Genomic DNA, 22,253 nt, shown 5'->3' with positions numbered 1-22,253 from the left:
AACCGCTTCATCTACCTACCTATAGTATTTACATAAATAGTCTCTCAAATTAAAGTGTGGCATCTTAAAGACCGTATATTAGAAGATATTAGGCTATGTGGAGGCGATGTCTTTAATGGTGATTTGCGCACCAGGTGGGCGATCCACGGTGTTGTGTGTGTGAGTGTGTACATGCGTATTTCCCAGGGAGCTATGTGGCGTATTTGTTTCACCCTGTCTGTCTTTTTACTGGATCCCTTCAGCGGAGTGCTGTTTATTTTTGTTTTTACTTAATATTACACTAAATATGTATACTAATAGAAGTAATAAATATCTGCCCCCTAACAGACAGTTAATTGAAGACCACTCTCTTCAAACCTAATCAATAACTATCAGTGGTGATGTCGCTTAGTGTGTCATTACAAATGTGTCTGGATGGTGTTAAACTGGTTCAGTCTGATCATAGTGTTTAAGTGGTTCCTCTGAGGGTCAATTACCTCGACCAGTTGTTATTTAGAAATACCTCACTGAGCTGGTCTTTTGGCTTAAAGACGACTGCTGAGTCCTACAGATGCATTATCCAAAGATTGATGGTCACAAACAAGTCATGCTCTTGTCATCTCACCAGTCATTAGCTGTGATGCTAGTGCTAACACAACATGGGAGGTTTCATGGCTGGTCCACCAATGTTATATACCCTTAAAGCAGGTCTTCTGGGGTTCTCTATAACTATTTAACTTGTCTATCCATTTATCTAAACATCCATCCTACTGTCTCTAGCTCATGATCATTTGATTGCTATATCTTTGATCTATCCATCTCTATGTCATCGTCATTCGATCTCTATCTCGGGATCAATTTATGAATCTATCCATTTCTTTACTGCTCTGGCTATCTGGCTGGCTGGGGAAAATGAGTTAGTAAGTGAACAGCCATGCATCCATTTTCTAAAGTCTAACTTGGCTAAAGGGTCAATGATCTAAATGTCATCAGTTGCAATCTGTTTTTTATTTATGGATCATAAAAATTCACCACTTTTTATGAGCTCAGGCATCACACCCTATTTTATGAATTCTGTTTTCTTTTGTGTATCTTTCTTCCTCTCGAGCTCTATCACTATCTCATCATCTCTATCGATCTGTCTCTCTGGCACTCTCTACTGTATGGATATTCTCTTTTATACAAGGATTCTGTAATCCAAATGATTAGCAGGTATTTAAGATAATCTTATTATATAGTGTGTTTTTTTTTTTTACTGGAATCAACGCACTCAATTTAAAGGAATAGTTACAGAGGTTACTAAGGTAAACTAAGTAGGAATAAAATCTCCTGCACTAACTTATTTGCATGGCTCCTTCAAAGGTGTAGCAAAGCATGTTGGTGACGCTCTCAAAGAGCACTCTTCCAGATCATCAAAGAAGATTTGCACGATTGGCATTGCATCTTGGGGAGTCATCGAAAACAGGACTGACCTCATCGGGAGAGACGTAAGACGTGCCATCGTAGTACATTGTGTCAAAAAACCAAATCCCTCACCTTAATTTGAGGTTATTTGTCTCCACAGATCATCGCTCCATACCAGACGCTGCTCAACCCCCTTAGCAAACTCAATGTTCTCAACAACCTCCACTCACATTTCCTCCTTGTTGACGACGGCACGGTGGGCAAGTACGGTGCAGAGGTCCAACTGCGGCGGGACCTGGAGAAGCACATTAACCTCCAAAGAATACACGCACGTAAGAGGCACACAATGGATGATGTGTACAGAGGATACACCCCATTCATCGTAAGGAGATATGTTCCAGACACTCCCGCAAAAAATTAAAATCTGCGATATTGAAAGACCATATGAAGATATATCCCCCCCCCCCCCAACACACACACCCTTTAACCACGTTTAAAATTATTTAAACACACTTTAAACTGCCGTTTACCATGTTGAGTCGGCGGTTAAGGCGCTTGAAGGCATTTTTCCACCGATTTTCAAACAAAAAATTTATAAACGTTATTGCATTAATAGCAGCTTTAATTCGCTTGAGCACAGCTGTCGAGGCTGGCAACGCCGGGGTGGGATGGCACAGGGGAGGGATGTGATCAGCCACTGTGGCTTTCCTTTCCCACATGTAAGGGCGTTTCTGATTTTCACGCTATAGTGGGAATTGCCATGCTAGACAAATACAAACATAGATACATTCTACAAAAATATATACAATGGGGCCACATTAGATGAACCATGACATAGACAACTGTTAAGCCGCTACTTTGCCTTCTTCCTTGTAAGGTATTGGTCAGGGTGTTCCTGTGGTGGCACTCATCTTTGAGGGGGGTCCCAATGTGATCTTGACCGTGCTGGACTACCTTCAAGAGAGCCCTCCCGTTCCCGTAGTGGTGTGTGAGGGGACTGGCCGAGCCGCTGACATGCTGGCCTACGTCCACAAGCAAACTGAAGAGGGCGGGTAAGGGGTAGAGTGCTGTGAAAAGGTTTTGGCCCCTTTCTCAAATTCTTATTTTTTTTGCATAGTTTCTTAAACTATAATGTTTACGATCATCTAATATGTCGATATCAGCCAGAGATAACTTAAGTAAACATTGTTTTAAAATGGTGATTTTATTTATTAAGGAAAAAATATTCAAAACTGTGTGGAAAAATGTATGTCCCCCTAAACCTAATAACTGCTTTGGCCACCCCCAGCCTCAACAAGTAAAATAAAGCATTTTCTGAGTGTTTCACATCTCTGTGGAGATATTTTGGCACACTCTTTCTTACAGAATTGTTTTAATGCAGCAACACTGGAGGGTTTTCGAGCATGAATGGCCTTTTTAAGGTTATGCCACAGCATTTCATCCATCCATCCATCCATTCTCTACCGCTTATCCGGGTCGGGTCGCGGGGGCAGTAGCTTCAGCAGGGACGCCCAGACTACCCTCTCCCCAGCCACTTCATCCAGCTCTTCCGGGGGGATCCCGAGGCGTTCCCAGGCCAGCCGAAGGATGTAGTCTCTCCAGCGCGTCCTGGGTCGTCCCCGGGGTCTCCTCCCGGTGGGACATGCCCGGAACACCTCACCAGGGAGGCGTCCGGGAGGCATCCGAATCAGATGCCCCAGCCACCTCATCTGGCTCCTCTCAATGCGGAGGAGTAGCGGCTCTACTCTGAGATCCTCCCGGATGACCGAGCTTCTCACCCTATCTCTAAGGGAGAGCCCGGACACCCTGCGGAGGAAACTCATTTCGGCCGCTTGTATCCGGGATCTTGTTCTTTCGGTCACGACCCACAGCTCATGACCATAGGTGAGGGTAGGAACGAAGATCGACCGGTAAATTGAGAGCTTCGCCTTTCGGCTTAGCTCTTTCTTTACCACAACGGACCGATACAAAGTCCGCATCACTGCAGACGCTGCACCGATCCGCCTGTCGATCTCCCGTTCCATTCTTCCCTCACTCGTGAACAAGACCCCAAGATACTTGAATTCCTCCACTTGGGGCAGGATCTCATCCCCGACCTGGAGATGGCATGCCACCCTTTCCCGACTGAGGACCATGGTCTCAGATTTGGAGGTGCTGATTCTCATCCCAGCCGCTTCACACTCGGCTGCGAACTGCTCCAATGAGAGTTGGAGGTCACGGCTTGATGAAGCCAACAGAACCACATCATCTGCAAAAAGCAGAGATGCAATACTGAGGCCACCAAACCGGACCCCCTCTACGCCTCGGCTGCGCCTAGAAATTCTGTCCATAAAAGTTATGAACAGAATCGGCGACAAAGGGCAGCCTTGGCGGAGTCCAACCCTCACCGGGAACGAGTCCGACTTACTGCCGGATATGCGGACCAAACTCTGACTCCGGTCGTACAGGGACCGAACAGCCCGTATCAGGGGGTTCGGTACCCCATACTCCCGAAGCACTCTCCACAGGACTCCCCGAGGGACACGGTCGAACGCCTTCTCCAAGTCCACAAAACACATGTAGACTGGTTGGGCGAACTCCCATGCACCCTCGAGGACCCTGCCGAGGGTGTAGAGCTGGTCCACTGTTCCACGGCCAGGACGAAAACCACACTGCTCCTCCTGAATCTGAGATTCGACTTCCCGACGGACCCTCCTCTCCAGCACCCCTGAATAGACCTTACCAGGGAGGCTGAGCAGTGTGATCCCCCTGTAGTTGGAACACACCCTCCGGTCCCCCTTCTTAAAAAGGGGGACCACCACCCCAGTCTGCCAATCCAGAGGCACTGTCCACAGCATTTCAATTGGATTTTATTTCCCCAAGCCATTCAGAAGTTGACTCGTTGGTGTGTTTTGAATGGTTGTCCTGCTGCCAATTGCTTTTATTTCTCACCTGTTCTTGAATTTCTTTGGATCTTGGCATTTTCTTGCAGCTTTTTTAGATCTTTTGGCAGTTTCTATTTAAGTTATTGATTGAACAGGTCTCGATGTAATCAGACTTAGGTGTGGTCAGTGAAAACTTATTTAAATAATGTGATTATCCACATTTAATTCATGATCTAACAAGGGGGGTATTTTTTACACAGGACAGGTAGCTTTGAGTAGTTTTTTCCCCTTAATAAATAAAAACACCATTTAAAAACAGCATTTAACGTTTACTTGGGTTATCTTTGTCTATTATTAATGTACATTTGTTTGTTTTTTAAACATGAAAGTGGGGAAACTATGCAAAAATATAAGAATTTGAGAAGGGGCCTAATATTTGCATAGATTCTGAGCCATGAATCTGAATGTCTGATAATTTAAAGCCACAAAACAGTGTTTTCAGTACAAACTTGGTGAATAAGCTGCTCACACAATCGCACACAAGCCGTGTTCTGTGTTTTTAATGTCAGCGTGACTACAGATATCTGTGTGACCTCATCTTGCCTTCTCATGCCAGGGATTTGATTTATTTATGCCCCATTCACGAATCTGCTACACTTTAGCATTTTGAAATGCTGCTGAATCACATCACACGTATAATGCCATAATAGACAGACACATAGACAGAGAGACATAGATACAGTCGTCTGTCTGCATACTGACAGAGAGACAGACAGACAGATACACCGCTATTTGTTTAAGCCCAGAAATTGTATTAGTAAGAAAACAAGCACATCTCACATATTATTATGTCGAATGGTCAATGGTCTACTCTAAATTGTGTTAGTCACAAGCTGTGATTTATTTATAGGTCATAAAGATAAAAAAATCTACTTGTGTGCATGAGAAAAATGCATTATACTTTGTATTTTGTCACATTTTGTGTTTTAAACATCAAACTAAAATCACTTGTCAACAATAAGCTCCCATTACAACCTCCATTCATGTGGTTAACTCTTTTTCAAGCCAGCTAAATGGTAGCAACATTCAGTATAATCAACACCTGGCAGAAGGCAGTAACATTTCAAAGCACATCGTCAGCTTATATTTTAGTCAGTTTATGTTCACATTTCATAGTGCTGCGAAGCAATCACGATATTGGACTATAAATCTTTTAAATAAATATTATTATTTTTTTACACCCCCCAAGCGGTCTACCAGACGGTGTGGAGGCGGACATCATCGCCACCATCAAGAAAACCTTCAACTTTAGCCAGAGCGACGCCATCCATCTTTTTCAGACTCTGATGGAGTGCATGAAGAGGAAAGAATTGGTAAAGTGATGCAATAGAGAAAATACTTTATTTATTCACTCACTGGACACTTCAGTAGGCAGACCTGCATAGTCCAATCAAGAGCCTATCAATAACTTTACCGTTCCAAAAATAATACTTTTCACTTTACAGTGTCATTTACTAATTTGTTGCTATTGGAAGCTTTGGAAGTCAAATATCTATGTTAACTGGAGGGCAGTGAGAATAAACATTCACATTTTGGTTGTTGTTGGCAGTGGTAAAGAACTTCCACTGTAGTTTACTGAGCTTACTTAACTTGCAGTGTGCATGCTTGAAATGATTTATAACCTGGCCAACTTTTGAGTTTAAAGTAAATTTGTATTTGTGGAATTTCTATGTTTTAGCTTGAAATTCCGCAAGAAAGGGGAAACTTATTGAAATAACTTGTTAGAGATATTAATTGCATGGATATTTCATTATTGTTGTTGTTTTGTTTTTGTTTTTTGCATTTTTGATTTAAACAAAATAAAGTCATCTTAGTTTTGAGTTAGCGCAATATTTTGCATGTATTATAAGTAACTCAGTTTAACCCACTGCAATTTCACGAGCAAGTGTATTGAGTAATTTTCTGCTTAACTGTAACATTGTTGTTTCACCACACAGTAATAATCAAACAAGTACTAATAAAGATCGAGTTTGACTTGATGCTGCTTTTCTTCAAAACAGATCACTGTGTTTCATATCAGCTCCGAGGAGAGCCAGGATATTGACGTCGCTATTCTTAGGGCCTTACTCCAAGGTAGGAGTTATTCCCATACTCTCCCTTTACTCTTCTAATAAGAGACATTTTTGCCAGAGTGTAAGCCGTGTTGATTCAGTGTCTTCATCTGCTGAGGCAAAGGCTATCAAATTTCATGGCTGTGAAGTGTTTTTGTTCCGTTATCGATATGCTTTCAAAGCAGTTTGACCCTGTTTGTGTTTGAGCTCACTTTCCTGCATTCACAGGCTCTCTGTCACTACTTTCTCTCGAAACTCAGATAAGAGTCAATTCAGAGACAAAAAACTTGTCAAAATGACTCAAAATCTATTTTAGTTGAGGTTATGGAAGCAACCTATTACTACCAACACAGAGAGTGCTTCCTTGCCCTCACTTCATATTTAGACAAAAGCCAAGAATGCGTGTGGTGACTGCAGGTGATCAATCTTAATGAATGAAAAGTTCACATAGACAAATATTTGTCTGCCCTAGGTGTGTTTTTGTTGGTGAAACAATAACTCATCCTCCAAAGGACAACAAGCTTCTAGGGCTTGCAGGCCATGTTACACTTTTATTGGGCAAGGAAGTCAAAATGGGCATAACTTGCCTCACAAGTAAGCAGTAGAACTGTGTGAGCTCTCCCAGCTAAACTGCGACGTTAGGTAATGATTATAGTGAAAAAAAGTCATAATAGGGTGTCCATGGATTCTGAAAAAGTCTTGGGCTCTGGTACCAGTCCTCTTGAGAGGGGTTGGACTCCCTTCCACTCTGGTGTTGCCCACGGTGAGAGGCGCCGAGCAGGTGTGGGTATACTTATTACCCCCCGGCTCGGCGCCTGTACGTTGGGGTTCAACCCGGTGGACGAGAGGGTTGCCTCCCTCCGCCTTCAGGTGGGGGGACGGATCCTGACTGTTATTTTTGTCTATGCACCAAACAGCAGTTCAGAGTACCCACCCAGTCCTTTGAGTGGGTGCTGGAGAGCGCTCCCGCTGGGTACTTCAATGCTCACGTTCTGCTGGGGTACTTCAATGCTCACGTGGGCAGTGACAGTGAGACCTGGAAGGGCCTGATTGGGAGGAACGGCCTCCCCGATCAGAACCCGAGCGGTGTTCTGTTATTGGACTTCTGTGCTCATCACAGATTGTCCATAACGAACACCATGTTCAAGCATAAAGGTATCCACACGTGCACTTGGCACCAGGACAACCTAGGTCACAGTTCGATGATCGACTTTGTGGTCGCTTGTCCTGGACACTCTGGTGAAGAGAGGGGCGGAGCCGTCAACTGATCACCACCTGGAGGTGAGTTGGCTCCGATGGTGGGGGAAGATGCTGGTCCGACCTGGCAGGCCCAAACGTAAGGTGAGGGTCTGCTGGGAACATCTGGCAGAAACCCCTGTCAGAAGGAGTTTCAACTCCCACCTCCAGCAGAACTTCACCCACGTCTCGGGGGAGGCGGGAGACATTGAGTCCGAGTGGACCGTGTTCCGCGCCTCCATTGCCAAGGCGGCTGACCGGAGCTGCAGCTGTAAAATAGTCGGTGCCTGTTGTGGCGGCAATCCCCAAACCTGTTGGTGGACACCAGCGGCGAGGGCTGCCGTCAAGCTGAAGAATGAGTCCAATTGGGCCTTTTTGGCCTGTGGGACTCGTGAGGCAGCTGATGAGTACCGGTTGGCCAAGCGGAATGCAGCTTTGGTGGTTGCTGAGGCAAAAACTCGGGTGTAGGAGGAGTTCGGTGAGGCCATGGAGAACGACTTCCGAACGGCTTGGAGGAAATTCTGGTCCACCATCCGGCCACTCAGGAGGGGAAAGCAGTGCACCATCAACACTGTGTATAGTGGGGATGGGACACTGCTGGCCTCGACTCGGGACGTTCCGTGTCGGTGGGGAGAATACTTTGAAGACCTCCTCAATTCCACCAACACGCCTTCCCATGAGGAAGCAGAGTCTGGGGTCTCTGAGGTGGGCTCTACTATCTCTGGGGTTGACGTCACCAGGGTGGGTAAATAGCTCCTCGGTGGCAAGGCCCCGGAGGTGGATGAGATGCGACCGGAGTTTCTAAAGGCTCTGGATGTTGTGGGGCTGTCCTGGTTGACACGCCTCTGCAACATCGCGTGGACATCAGGGACATTACCTCTGGATTGGCAGACTGGGGTGGTGGTCCCCCTTTTTAAGGAGGGGAACCGGAGGGTGTGTTCCAACTACAGGGGGATCACACTCCTCAGCCGCCCTGGTAAGGTCTATTCATGGGTGCTGGAGAGGATGGTCCGTCGGTAAGTTGAATCTCAGATTCAGGAAGAGCAGTGTGGTTTTCGTCCTGGCCGTGGAACAGTGGACCAACTCTACACCCTCGGCAGGGTCCTCGAGGGTGCATGGGAGTTCGTGTTTTGTGGACTTGGGTAAGGCGTTCGACCGTGTCCCTTGGCGAGTCCTGTGGGGGGTGCTTCGGGAGTATGGGGTACCGAATGCCCTGATATGGGCTGTTCGGTCCCTGTACGACCGGTGTCAGAGTTTGGTCTGCATTTCCGGAAGTAAGTCGGACTCGTTTCCGGTGAGGGTTGGACTCCACCAAGGCTGCCCTTTGTCACCGATTCTGTTCATAACGTTTATGGGCAGAATTGCTAGGGGCAGCCGAGGCGTAGAGGGGGTCCTGTTTGGTGGCCTCAGTATTGCATTTCTGCTTTTTGCAGGTGATGTGGTTCTGTTGGCTTCATCAAACCGTGATCTCCAACTCTCACTGGAGCGGTTCACAGCCGAGTGTGAAGCGGCTGGTATGAGAATCGGCACCTCCAAATCTGAGACCATGGTCCTCAGTCGGAAAAGGGTGGCGTGCCTTCTCCGGGTCAGGGATGAGATCCTGCGCCAAGTGGAGGAGTTCAAGTATCTTGGGGTCTTGTTCACAAGTGAGGGGAGAATGGAACGGGAGATCGACAGGCGGTTCGGTGCAGCGTCTGCACTGATGCAGACTTTGTATCGGTCCGTTGTGGTAAAGAAGGAGCTGAGCCGAAAAGCGAAGCTCTCAATTTACCGGTCGATCTACGTTCCTACCCTCACCTATGGTCACGAGCTGTGTGTCGTGTCCGAAAGAACAAGATCCCGGATACAAGCGGCTGAAATGAGATCCTCTGCAGGGTGTCCGGGCTCTCCCTTAGAGAGAGGGTGAGAAGCTCGGTCATCCAGTAGGGGCTCAAAGTAGAGCTGCTGCTCCTCCACATTGAGAGCAGCCAGATGAGGTGGCTGGGGCATCTGATTCGGATGCCTCCCGGACGCCTCCCTGGTGAGGGGTTCCGGGCACATCCCACCGGAAGGAGATCCCGGGGATGACCCAGGACACGCTGGAGAGACTATGTCTCTCGGCTGGCCTGGGAACGCCTCAGGATCCCACCGGAAGAGCTGGATGAAGTGGCTGGGGAGAGGGAAGTCTGGGCGTCCCTGCTAAAGCTCCTGCCCCTGTGACCCGACCTCGGATAAGCGGCAGAAAATGGATGGATGGATGGATGGATTTTATTTTTTTATTTATCTTAAAAAGGAAACGGTCACCGTTCAAAGGCTTTCAAAAATTTCATAAGCACTATTTGGCTACATTTTCTTTGGAAGTATTTGGGTGTAAGTAATTAATTGTGTAATAAGTGTTTTGGAATGATCACAATGAATCTCACCACCAACAACCACTCAGTTGTCAAATATAGTACATCCAATGTCACAAAATACTGGTATATTAAACATTTTAAGATACAGTATATGATATATCGTTGAACCCCTTAGACGTCTACTGGATCGATGTGGCCTAGAAAACGTCTTTAAGTCTTAAATCTGACTTCTTTACACCAGCATGATTAAGTATAATAAAACTAGTGGACAATTACATGACTATATCCTTATTATAAATGTAAAAATAATAGTTTTAAATAATCAAATATTCAAGTTACTTTAATTTTATGTACTCTGATAATATTCCAGGTTTATGTTTGAGGAAAAAACATTCATTTATAATTAAATGACTGATTGTGAGCCAACAGGCCCTCTCTAACCACATTTTTCAACCATTTTCACTTGCAAAAGCAAGGTGTACTGTTGTGCAAAGCCGAATGGTAGACTGGACTGATTATATTTAATCTAATCCTGTTAGCTGGCTCATGGGACACACAGTTAATAAGTCTTACCTTCCCTGGAAATTTATATCTATCTCTAGTACATACTGTATGCATCAGGGACATAATTCGGGATTAGCTCTCACACACAAAACGCTTTCAGACACACTGCCGACATTTTTAACGCACTCGAGCGTGCGTGCGTGCGTGTGAGGGTTTTAGAGGTGTGTGAGAGGTAATCCGGAATTATTCCCTGACAGCCCCTTGTGTGTTAATGTAAAATTCACCTGTGTGTTTCAGGCACAAATGCTTCTGCCTTCGATCAGCTGGTCCTGACCCTGGCGTGGGACCGCGTGGACATTGCCAAGAATCATGTGTTTGTGTACGGACAGCAACTTTTGGTATGTGCGTGTGTTTGCTTAGTTTAGCATTAGCCCCAAACCTTTGGACTGGCCCAAAATGACCCCAGAATCTCAAATGACCACAGTGGTGCAGTCTGAGGAGCCCAGGGGGCCATGAGCAGCTTATGCCATGAACTCTTGTTACATTGGTCATCATAAGTTGACCCCAGTGGTGCTGTTTATTTTTAAACCTTGGCATTCCGGACTCTTTTCTAGATCACATTTATTTGAACTGTATATTTGTCCTTCCTTGATTTGTTTTAATGAGTTATCATAAGCTCAAATCTGAGTATTTGTCTTTTTATATGTGCATGTGCGTGTATGTACACTTGTGCATACAGGTGAGCTCCTTGGAGCAAGCCATGCTCGATGCACTTGTGATGGATCGAGTGGACTTCGTCAAGTTGCTGATTGAAAATGGTGTCAGCATGCACCGCTTCCTGACAATCAGTCGGCTGGAGGAGCTTTACAACACTGTACGGTTATGAAACACACACATGTAATGAACCAGGAAGTTTGCAAATGATGTCATTAAACATTTTTTTTTTTTCCCCCAATTTAGAAACAACCTCCCAACAATCCAACTCTCCTTCACCTGGTTAGAGATGTCAAGCAGGTCAGTGTGAATCATTTTCACCACCTGAGTAAAAGTCAATTCAATCTCAAGAGCACCATTTTGTCACTGTGACTTTTCACAGAGCCACCTGCCTCCAAACTACAAGGTCACCTTAATTGACGTGGGCCTAGTTATTGAGTACCTAATGGGTGGGACTTACAGGTGCAACTACACCAGGAAACGCTTTAGAATCATTTACAACAATCTCCACGGCAGCAGTAGGGTGAGTGGCAGCAATCCTCCACTGGTTTATGGCAGTTATCGTTTACTCATTTCCCATAGTAAATGCAAATGGGGAAAAAAACATTCTTCCCAATGTGTGCAACAGAGGTCTGGGCGCCACCCGATGGGCCCTGGCTCTCATTTGAGGAAAAGTCATGAGTCATTCAGCATGCAAGCTGATAAGAAGGAGAAGACCAGGCATAATCATTTCATCAAGACTGCTCAGCCTTACAAACCAAAGGTAAAGAAACAGTAGAAGCCAACGTCAAACCAGTCAGTTCATATAATATGATAATGATAATGCAGTGGAAGCTCCAAGGTCAAACACAATCCATTCCAAAATGGTAGTTGACCCCAATATAAAAATAATCTCTTCCAGGGTCAAACTCACGTACAGTATTTGAAGTATAAAAATAAGTTAACATTGCTATTAGTAAACCGTGAAGCAAACCTTGAATCTGTAGCACACCGAGTGACGCAGTTGAATGCCACTGAAATTGTCGCACACTGTTTGAGGTTCTGCCAGTAGTTTGCACGAGTGGCCAACCTTCAGCCACTAGTTTTGTAGTGATTTGAAATTTGAATCGCTGGTGAACTGTGTCATAATGTTGCGCATGTAACGGGCAATCAAATATGTCCAAAACAAAAACAATCATCCATCCATCCATCCATTTTCTGAGCCGCTTATCCTCACAAGGGTCACGGGAGTGCTGGAGCCTATCCCAGCTATCATCGGGCAGGAGGCGGGGTACACCCTGAACTGGTTGCCAGCCAATCGCAGGGCACATATAAACAAACAACCATTCAAGCTGTACCAATATTATAGTATACGGTGGTGCTTTAACTTTTTTTCATTCCTTGATCACACTCAGAAATCCAAACACTTCACTCTGTGTATGTTTCCCAGTTGAAATGAATGGAAATGCCATTAATCCGTTCCAGCCCTCAAAAAAACAACGTTTGTAATATTTCATATAGTAGAGATATGAAAACATGCAGTAATAACATGATAGAATGTAAAGAATGAAACCATTAAATGCCCATCAGAACAAAAAATCAACCATGTGATGGCTCGTGTCCTGAAAAACGTGTTCGTCACATCACCCGTAACTTGGGGTAGCACTGTGTATGGCACTCAAAAAAAAAAACTGTAAAAAGAAAAACAGCAGCAAGTTAGTCTCGTGAGTTACACTGAGGTCTAGCACAATATCTTGACATTGTGTATGACAGAAGTCCAACTTATTGGAATAGGTGTTGGAAAAGACAAAGAAAAAAGCAAAATACACAGTCCGAATTAATCCTTTATTTTAGGTGAGATCTCGCAATATTCACTGACTATACATGGCAACAGATTGAACGCTCCAGTTTGCGACTTCTTTAGAGGCATATATTTCCCTCAAATTTTGTTTAATGTAAACCTTTTGAGGTTCTATTTCAACCTTTTGAGGTGCTACAGTTTCAATATATCTGAAACTGACACTTTTGCTGCTCTAACTGGCCTCATCTCTCAGCTGGAGTCCACCAAAGAGCAGAACAAGAAGCGAAACAAGGAGGAGATCGTGGACATCGACGACCCAGAGACGCGGCGCTTTCCTTACCCGTTCAACGAACTGCTTGTGTGGGCCGTGCTCATGAAGCGGCAGAAAATGTCACTGTTCTTCTGGCAGCACGGTGAGGAGAACATGGCCAAGGCCCTGGTGGCATGCAAGCTCTGCCGCTCCATGGGCTACGAGGCCAAAAAGAGCGACGTGGTGGATGACACGTCGGAGGAGCTCAAGGAGTACTCCAAGTAGGTTTCCTGCGACTTAGCGAAATAAGCGACATGTTGCATTATGGTTGTACGTTAGCCTGTTGAAAGCTAATGAAAACAGGAATTCTCAGCTTTCTTTTTGCACGTCGTCAATCGTTTGTATTTAAGCGATTCCGGTCCCGATTCCAGTTCTTAATTTCGATTCTGGTTCCAAACGATTCTCTATTCCGATTCTTTTAGGGGGATGGGTCAAAAAGGTTTACATGGTTTAAATATTGGGTGTCCAAATTATGCACATCCATTTTCTTAGCTGCCTGCAACATGAACTAAAATTAACATTAAACTCAGCATTCTTTACAAACCAGTATCAATATCAAACCTATGAACTAAAAGGCAATGGGTGTGGAACTAACCCAATTGACTTAATATTCATTAATTATCGTTTCAGCTAAAAGTTAAATATATCATTGTTAAAATAGTTATTTTGCGAATGTTTTATCACATAAAATTTATATGTGCAAGTTTTAACTTGACTTCCTGTTTTAAGCATGTAGCCTTTTATTTTGAAGGGTACGCACCAGAACTCAGCATTTTGGCACTAAAAATTACTTCACACAACACCGGTAAAAAAACGAATTTAAAACGAGACGCAAGAAAAGCGTAATGGATGTAACCAAGTGCTCTGTAAAATGTTGATTCCTTTACCTACCCACTGATGAGACACAAGGTTAGTGTTTCTGATACTGTGAGACAACATTTTTGTGAATTTTCTCCCAATTCGTTGTGCTGTAATGTTGCTAGTTTGACCTTTGGTGAAGTTTTAGCTCAATGTGAAGCTTGTAATGCGACTGTCTCTACTTTGTTTCCTTGATAGTAAAGTAATTTATATTTTATTTTTGTGTCTTTCATCAGGTCTTACGTTGGTTTTAAGACTCAAACGCTAAAAACCATTAGTGCAAGCGTGCAACCCACCATTTACCTTGTTAGCTGCCTCAATGTTGGCATAGACGTATTTTATTGTTTCACTCACACAATTGAGGACTGAAATTCCGCGCAACGTAGGCTGAGGCTTGGAGCAGGAGGGAGCACGTCAGACTTCTACACACCATGAAAGCCTCCTTTGAACAATATAATCTTATTCCAAGTGTTGCACATCTTCGTGCGCGTTCTTCTTCGTTGGTTTTCGCCACTTTCTTCCTCGGGGTGGGCGGACTTTAGGCTTTGAAACTGGGAACCAATTTTTTTATTTATTTGAGCAATAAGTTGTAAAGAAGAATCGATGTATGGATGTATTTCAGGAGTACCGGAATGTTAGTCCCGGTTCCAATCGGTTCTCGATGCCCAACCCAAAACGTCATCTGCGATAGGCTCTAGCTCAACTGTGACAAGATGAGGTTAAGCACAAATAGAAAATGTTCAATTTCATCAAATAGTGGCTGGGGAGGATTTATTTACTCAAGTGCAGATGGATGAAATCTTTATTTGTCGAAAATGTTTGGGAATAATGTTAAATAATAGACTTTATGATGTTAAATAATCGACTTTACACCAATCTTATCTAATGAGCATTTTATGCTGATCGGCTTTGTTTTAATTCGCCGATCCGATCAATGACTTCATTGATTGGCTCCGCAAAAGACATTTACTCCGTGTCGCCATCGTGTACGGTATATTTGAATCAAGAAGCTAGTTTATTTTTAGCCTTGTCGCGTGTCTTTTGACTTAGTACTGTAAATATCTGACACCCAATAGTTATTAAAAAAAAAAAAACATGTCAGCGGTGTGGGACAGACATCACGTCTGAGACAGACAACATGGATTTGCATGGATCAGACTACGAGATAAATTTGGTCTTTCACGATTGTACTGTGTCAGACTACTGCAATAAAATCTTTGTATTCCGTCTGTTGCTATCACTGAGCTTTATCTTGGCAACTCAAATGCGACAGGATACACTCGTTACCATGGCGACGACATCACAGTGCGTGTATTATAAAAACAAAATGAGGAGAAACGTGTGCCGGTGATCACCGGTGCACGGGAGATTACATTCATTTAATGCTTGCTTCAGGTATGTTCACGTGCTTTTGATACAATACCCCCCCCCAAGCAGGCAACAAAACATAATGTTAGTGGTAGCACTAACGGTTGTGCGTAAACATGCTGGCGTTCTGTTGAATCATGCGCTAAAGTTTCGGTGTGTGTGAAGTAATTTTATTACCATAAACTAATTCAACTACAGTAAGTTAACTACCGTTATTTCTGTCATGTTGTAATGTTGGTTTGACCTGACTGATTAGAATACATGACCTGACTAGAGGAGTGATTTCCAACCTTTATTGAGCGAAGGCACATATTTTGCAATTGGAAAATCTCACGGCACACCAACAAGCAAAAATGTCACAAAAAGTAGATGTACAGTAATTACTATATACACTTCCTGCCATCTAATACAAGAGCATTTATTTGTTCTGTCTGTCAACTATGCCTCACTGGTATAAATAGAGGAACAAAGATACATTATTTCTTGTAAATGAATAATTTTGAGAAGTAAAATTTAACCATTTCCCACAGCACACCTGAAGATTGCTCATGGCAGACTGGTTGGGAATTACTAGACTAGAGAAGATACTCAGTATCCAGTACACAAGTATATTCAGTAAATGGAAAAAGCCGCATTGCCTCCATCTTGTGATCCGATCAGTGATCGGTTATCGTTTTTTTAAACTCTGATCGGCCCCAAAAATCCTGGTCTTGTAAAACCTATTAAATAATATTAGCAAATGTAATATAGTAAAATTCATGTCAAGTAATCCTGGAGTTTGAAACCAAATAAAAATGGACTAATATAGAGAACTGCAGAGAAAGGTGAAGAAAAATGGCAAATGGGGTTGGGGGGAAATGTGTTGCTTAGCACCCCAGAATATAAACATTGACACACACAACATTGTTGAGTGATCACATCAGTCGACTGAAAAGATAATCATTGGTAAAGAAAGCATGGAAGTTGTTTCGAATGTGCGCCAAATCGCCACCCTTTTATTAACCTGAGAGAATATTTACATATTCTAGGTAGGCGTTTAGCAATCGACTTCAAATGGGCTTAGCAGCATTTAGTGTCTATGTGTGAACAATAGTGTCTATAAACTGAGGTATTTACAAGCACTACCCGTTTCTCCTGATTTGTGGGGGGGGGGGGGGAGGGGGTCTATTCCTAAATAGAGGAACATTCCAGCCTGACAATGATTCCGGCTGTTTTCCAGTGAGTTCGGCACATTGGCGGTGGACCTGTTGGAGCAGTCGTTTAGGCAGGATGAGACTATGGCCATGAAGCTGCTCACCTACGAGCTGAAGAACTGGAGCAACTCCACCTGCCTGAAGCTGGCCGTCTCCTCGCACCTGCGACCCTTCGTGGCACACACCTGCACCCAGCTGCTGCTGTCTGACATGTGGATGGGGCGACTAAACATGCGCAAGAACTCCTGGTACAAGGTTCATGCTCCATCTTAGTTTTTTTTTTTTTTTTTTGGAGGAGTAGCGAGCGGCCCTTGACTTTCCTTGAGCTGTATGACATAAAGCCACCCAGTGTAAAGAGTTCCCAACCGCAAGGTGATAAAATGGTGGCACAGATCAGTTATTTTGGTTCCGAACACTATTTGTGGTGATGAAAATCCCTCCCAAAAAATTTGACCAGTCTCATTATAATGGCATTGCAATCTCATGTTACCCAAATCTCCATTCAGGTCTTATATATTCATTTGTTTTTAAGGCCAAAATGTAAATGATTCATGAAAATGCCGGGAACTTCACTTTATCTTGAGAATGACTAAGTGTGACATGCTGTTGGTTCCCTGAATTTGTGTTTACATACTCACTGCATACAAAAGCAAAATACATATTTACACTGGATCCCTCAGCACAGACTCAATCCCCAGGCGCTTTATAAGGTACATCTGCACAATCTATATGAGATCATTTGGAAGACCTTTATCACAAATGCCTTTTCAAAGTTAAAGACCCTGTAAAGGGACAAAGAAAAAAAGTATTATCTAAATTTGACACAACACAGAAGAGTATTGTTAACAAGCCTGCCAAATTTGAATGAATTTTAAAAAATCAACTATATCAAATAAGGCTCCAAAATTATGAATAATAGAGCCCACCTCTCATCTATAGGATTGTGTGGTCATGCCTGCTGAATGCACTGGAAACACACTGCTCAACCTTCACCTATCAATCAAATGAATTTGTTCGTACAGCTTATGCTCAAATGTCTGCAGTCAGCTCCAGGCTGAATAACATGTTACCTTTCCTTTAAGGCGTTCACTGCCAGCTGTACTTCTGAGCGCCCAACTCCATATTGACAGCCAATTTACAACCCCAATCTACATGAGCAATACACATATTAGAACTGGCAACAATGTTTAGTAGACTAAATAACGTGTATGTGGAGGGGGGGGGGGTGATCGGTCAAGCTAAGAAAGTTAGCAAGCGAGCTAATGAGCTCTTACCTCCTTAGTTTCTCTCCAAAGCCTCTGGGGACGAGCATCTGCAACTTTCCAGCGTCATCTTTTATTTTCCTCTGTGCTCGCCATCGTCGTCTATCAAACATGATGACCTTTATTTTATTTATTTTTTGTCACTGAAAACACTGCTCCATTGTCAGCCGTCATTTCGTAATTTTTACGTTTTATTGACGTTTCTCTCGTCTTCTACACTGCTTCAGCCAGTCTCAGCCTCACTTGCTCTGTTTATGATATTGACTGACCTCTTATCCAAGGTCCTACTGCTTTCTGCTGGCGATTTTTATAGCGGAAAAATGTGTATTCCAAGCTTCAAAGTCACAGTGGCGCTACGCCAGGCACTTCTCACCCCCTCCCCATCAAAAATTTTATTTTTCTCGTCATTGGCTGGGAACGTTTGGTTTTTAGTTGTCGACTTTATTCGTCAATGGCAGGGAAAGAGTTAAGTGTCTCTGTTGTGTCAACCTCCACGTGGCCCGTGGAGTATTGGACGGACTCAACGCAAGTCCCCGAGCCTTTAGTAGCCTTCCAATTTGCAATCGCCTCGCATTGCGTAGCACTTCAGTGAAGATGCTTTTTTTTTGGTTGTAGGTTAGCTCGATGGCAAACTGCACGCTGTAATGGTAGGAATGGGTCATCTTATCATTACTAAGTAACTCCCAATTGCGACGGATGGTCACTGAAGAAATGACTCAGTACTTATATAGTGGGGGAGGGTCGTCTCTCACCAGAAAGTACACACTCAAGCACACAGGTGTAAATGGGCTCGTTTTTAGCTCTGCTCGAAGAATCTGGACAATTGAAAAGGTGACAAAGAGTTTCATTCAGTACCTAATTGTACTCGGTCTTTGCACATTTTCCGGAGTATTTTCAAACATATTTAATGCATTTAGAAACAAATCACGAAAATTGCTTTGGAGGGGCTTTTAATAATGTTCTGTTTCAATTTACACACATTCGCTTAGGGCTGGGGAAAAAATTAAATAAATAAAAATAACTCTGCTAAGTCAATTTCAAAAATAGGTCGACAGATAATTTCTACCTCGAAGCTCTGCCGGACCAAATAACAATGTTTCGCCCTGAACCATGTTTGCACCGCCAGAACCAGTTTCATATGGACATTTATTGGAGACGAACGCAGTGTTGGCCACTGATAAACTTTGCCAAAAACAGCAGAGGAGCATCTGTAAAGTGATTTTAAAGACACTGTTAGATGTGTGGCGGCACGGTGGACGACTGGTTAGATCGTTAGCCTCACAGTTCTGAGGACCCGGGTTCAATCCCTGGCCCCGCCTGTGTGGAGTTTGCATGTTCTCCCCGTGCCTGTGTGGGTTTTCTCCGGGTACTCCGGTTTCCTCCCACATCCCAAAAACATGCATTAATTGGAGACTCTAAATTGCCCGTAGGTGTGACTGTGCGTGCGAATGGTTGTTTGTTTGTATGTGCCCTGCGATTGGCTGGCAACCAGTTCAGGGTGTACCCCGCCTCCTGCCCAATGATAGCTGGGATAGGCTCCAGCACGCCCGCGACCCTAGTGAGGAGAAGCGGCTCAGAAAATGGATGGATGGATGGATGTTAGATGTGTAATGTACATTGCAGTGATTAGCGTTTTTTGACCTGTAATGATAATGGTAGTTGAAGGATCGAAGTCCATCCCTCATAAATTAGAATAAGATGCATCTTAAAAAAATAGTGTGGGGCGATTAGTATTTGATTATTCGACAAATAATCAATATGACAATCCATCCTAAAAAGATTCAAAAGTGACAGCCCTACTTTTACTAACGTCGTTTGAATAGCGTTAACACTTTTACAAAAGTAGTATCTAAATTTTCATTTGTAATTAAGTGAGAACATTTCCCCCTGAGAGTAATTAAAAAAAAAATGTTTCATTCGAACTGACCTTATTGTTTTGTTGAACAACTTAATACTATGGTACATGTATAGTACAGATGGATGGATAGAGAGATATTTTATTCAAATTTAAATACTAGTCATGATAGTGCCAGCCACGTAAGTGTGGTCGTCTATAGTTTTGTACATCCAATAACCACGTTTTAAGAAACTAAAAAAAACATCCTGCTTGTTTCCAAACACTACCTTGTACAAGTTGGTATTATACCTTAATGCATATTGCTACCATATATCATTTAACACTCACAACAGAACTCCAAAATTATGTTCAAACGCTGATTTACTATGCTAAAAAATTGCAAATGTTTTACACTATCATGAATTAATTGATAGAATAGGGTGTCAGGCGCCAGCCGTACTCAAGCTTCGCCCCCATCTGCGGTCCCTTCTCAAGGTTTTTTTTTTTCTTTTTCCCAAAAATGGTGTTTTGCGTTTTTCCTTGCCCGACTGGGTGGGATGTCGTCAATCATTGCCCACCGTGGGGCTGTGAAGACCTTTAAGACTCTTGTGATTGAGGGCTATACAACAAGACTGTCTCAATCGGAGGGTAATCGCTAACTGGGCGGGTGGGTGTCAGTGTAGACAGTGGGAAAGGGGATACCTCGCCTCCCGCTCCACAAAAAACAAAAAAACAAAAATTAATACATTTCGTTCTCCCCCCCCCCAGGCAGCCGGTACCAAATGTCTGGGTCTGCGGACTGGTGGTTGGTTGGCCACTGCTTTAAGTTGAGCAAGATGGGCAAACTATGATAATCCACTCACTTCTATCTATGTCTCCAGGTGATCCTGAGCATTTTGGTGCCTCCTGCCATTCTGCTTTTGGAGTATAAGTCCAAGGCCGAGATGGCGCACATCCCGCAGAGCCAGGACGACCACCAGATTACCATGGAGGACAGCGAAAACAACTTCCAGAACATTGCGGACGACATCCAAATGGTCAGAAACACTCAGTGAATCGCACTCCATGTTTCTATTCCTTTCTTTGCTTGTGTTTTCTGTTTTTCCTATTAATTTGGAGTTATTTGCAGGATGTGTTCAAGGAGGCCAGATCCAACGACCCTACGGAGACAAAGACTGACATGGAGACACACGTTCGCTCCAGGAAGCTGCCATTAAACAGGAAAATCTACGCCTTCTACCACGCTCCCATTGTCAAGTTCTGGTCAAACACGGTATGCAAACAAAACATACCCAAAATTCGATAGGTCCTCTTAAGAGTGGAACAACTTAGATCATCCCGAGATTTCCAGTCTGAGTAGGAGACTCATAAAGACGCGTAATATTTACAAAGATTGCCAGTAAAAAAAATATATATATATACATATATACATATATATATATATATATATATATATATATATATACATATATATATGTGTGTGTGTGTGTGTGTATATGTATGTGTATATATGTATATATATATTTATATGTGTATATGTGTGTGTATATATATATATATGTGTGTATATATATATGTATATATATATGTATATATATATATATGATTTGCAAATCACCTTCGACCTATATTTAATTGAATACACTACAAAGACAAGATATTTAATGTTCAAACTGATAAATTTTGTTTTTAGCAAATAATCATTAACTTCTTTAATTCTATGGCTGCAACACGTTCCAAAAAAGCTGTGACAGGTGGCAAAAAAGACTGAGAAAGTTGAGGAATGCTCATCAAACACCTGTTTGGAACATCCCACAGGTGAACAGGCTAATTGGGAACAGGTGGGTGCCATGATTGGGTATAAAAGGAGCTTCCCTGAATTGCTCAGGCATTCACAAGCAAAGATGGGGCGAGGTTCACTTCTTTGTGAACAAGTGCGTGAGAAAATAGTCGAACAGTTTAAGGACAATGTTCATCAACAAATGCCCGTGACCTTAGATCCCTCAGGCGGCACTGCATCAAAAACCGACATCAATATGTAAAATGTATATTACCACATGGGCTCAGGAACACTTCAGAAAACCAGTGTCAGTAAATACAGTTCGGCGCTACATCCGTAAATGCAACTTGAAACTCTACTATGCAAAGCAAAAGCCATTTATCAACAACACCCAGAAACGCCGCCGGCTTCTCTGGGCCCGAGCTCATCTTAGATGGACTGATGCAAAGTGGAAAAGTGTTCTGTGGTCCGACGAGTCCACATTTCAAATTGTTATTGGAAATTGTGGACGTCGTGTACTCCGGGCCAAAGAGGAAAAGAACCATCCGGACTGTTATGGACGCAAAGTTCAAAAGCCAGCATCTGTGATGGTATGGGGCTGTGTTAGTACCAATGGGATGGGTAACTTACACATCTGTGAAGGCACCATTAATGCTGAAAGGTACATACAGGTTTTGGAGAAAGATATGCTGCCATCCAAGCAACGTCTTTTTCATGAAT

At 43.4% G+C, this 22,253-nt stretch overlaps 1 protein-coding gene across 1 annotated transcript in view; it reads left to right on the top strand.

Moving 5' to 3' along the window:
* The window catches only part of LOC133474232 (transient receptor potential cation channel subfamily M member 7-like), a 60,508-nt gene that overhangs the window by 16,122 nt on the left and 22,133 nt on the right, over nucleotides 1-22,253 (top strand). The window contains 14 exon segments of the mRNA XM_061765709.1: nucleotides 1,342-1,466; nucleotides 1,544-1,715; nucleotides 2,261-2,435; nucleotides 5,497-5,620; nucleotides 6,308-6,380; nucleotides 10,729-10,829; nucleotides 11,171-11,305; nucleotides 11,392-11,445; nucleotides 11,528-11,668; nucleotides 11,774-11,908; nucleotides 13,179-13,456; nucleotides 16,681-16,909; nucleotides 20,635-20,790; nucleotides 20,883-21,026. Coding sequence (XP_061621693.1) covers nucleotides 1,342-1,466; nucleotides 1,544-1,715; nucleotides 2,261-2,435; nucleotides 5,497-5,620; nucleotides 6,308-6,380; nucleotides 10,729-10,829; nucleotides 11,171-11,305; nucleotides 11,392-11,445; nucleotides 11,528-11,668; nucleotides 11,774-11,908; nucleotides 13,179-13,456; nucleotides 16,681-16,909; nucleotides 20,635-20,790; nucleotides 20,883-21,026 — 2,042 coding nt within the window.

This window comes from Phyllopteryx taeniolatus, chromosome 2, assembly GCF_024500385.1.
Source record: "Phyllopteryx taeniolatus isolate TA_2022b chromosome 2, UOR_Ptae_1.2, whole genome shotgun sequence".
Classification (NCBI taxonomy): Eukaryota; Metazoa; Chordata; class Actinopteri; order Syngnathiformes; family Syngnathidae; genus Phyllopteryx; species Phyllopteryx taeniolatus.
This window is presented reverse-complemented; position numbering and strand designations above follow the sequence as displayed.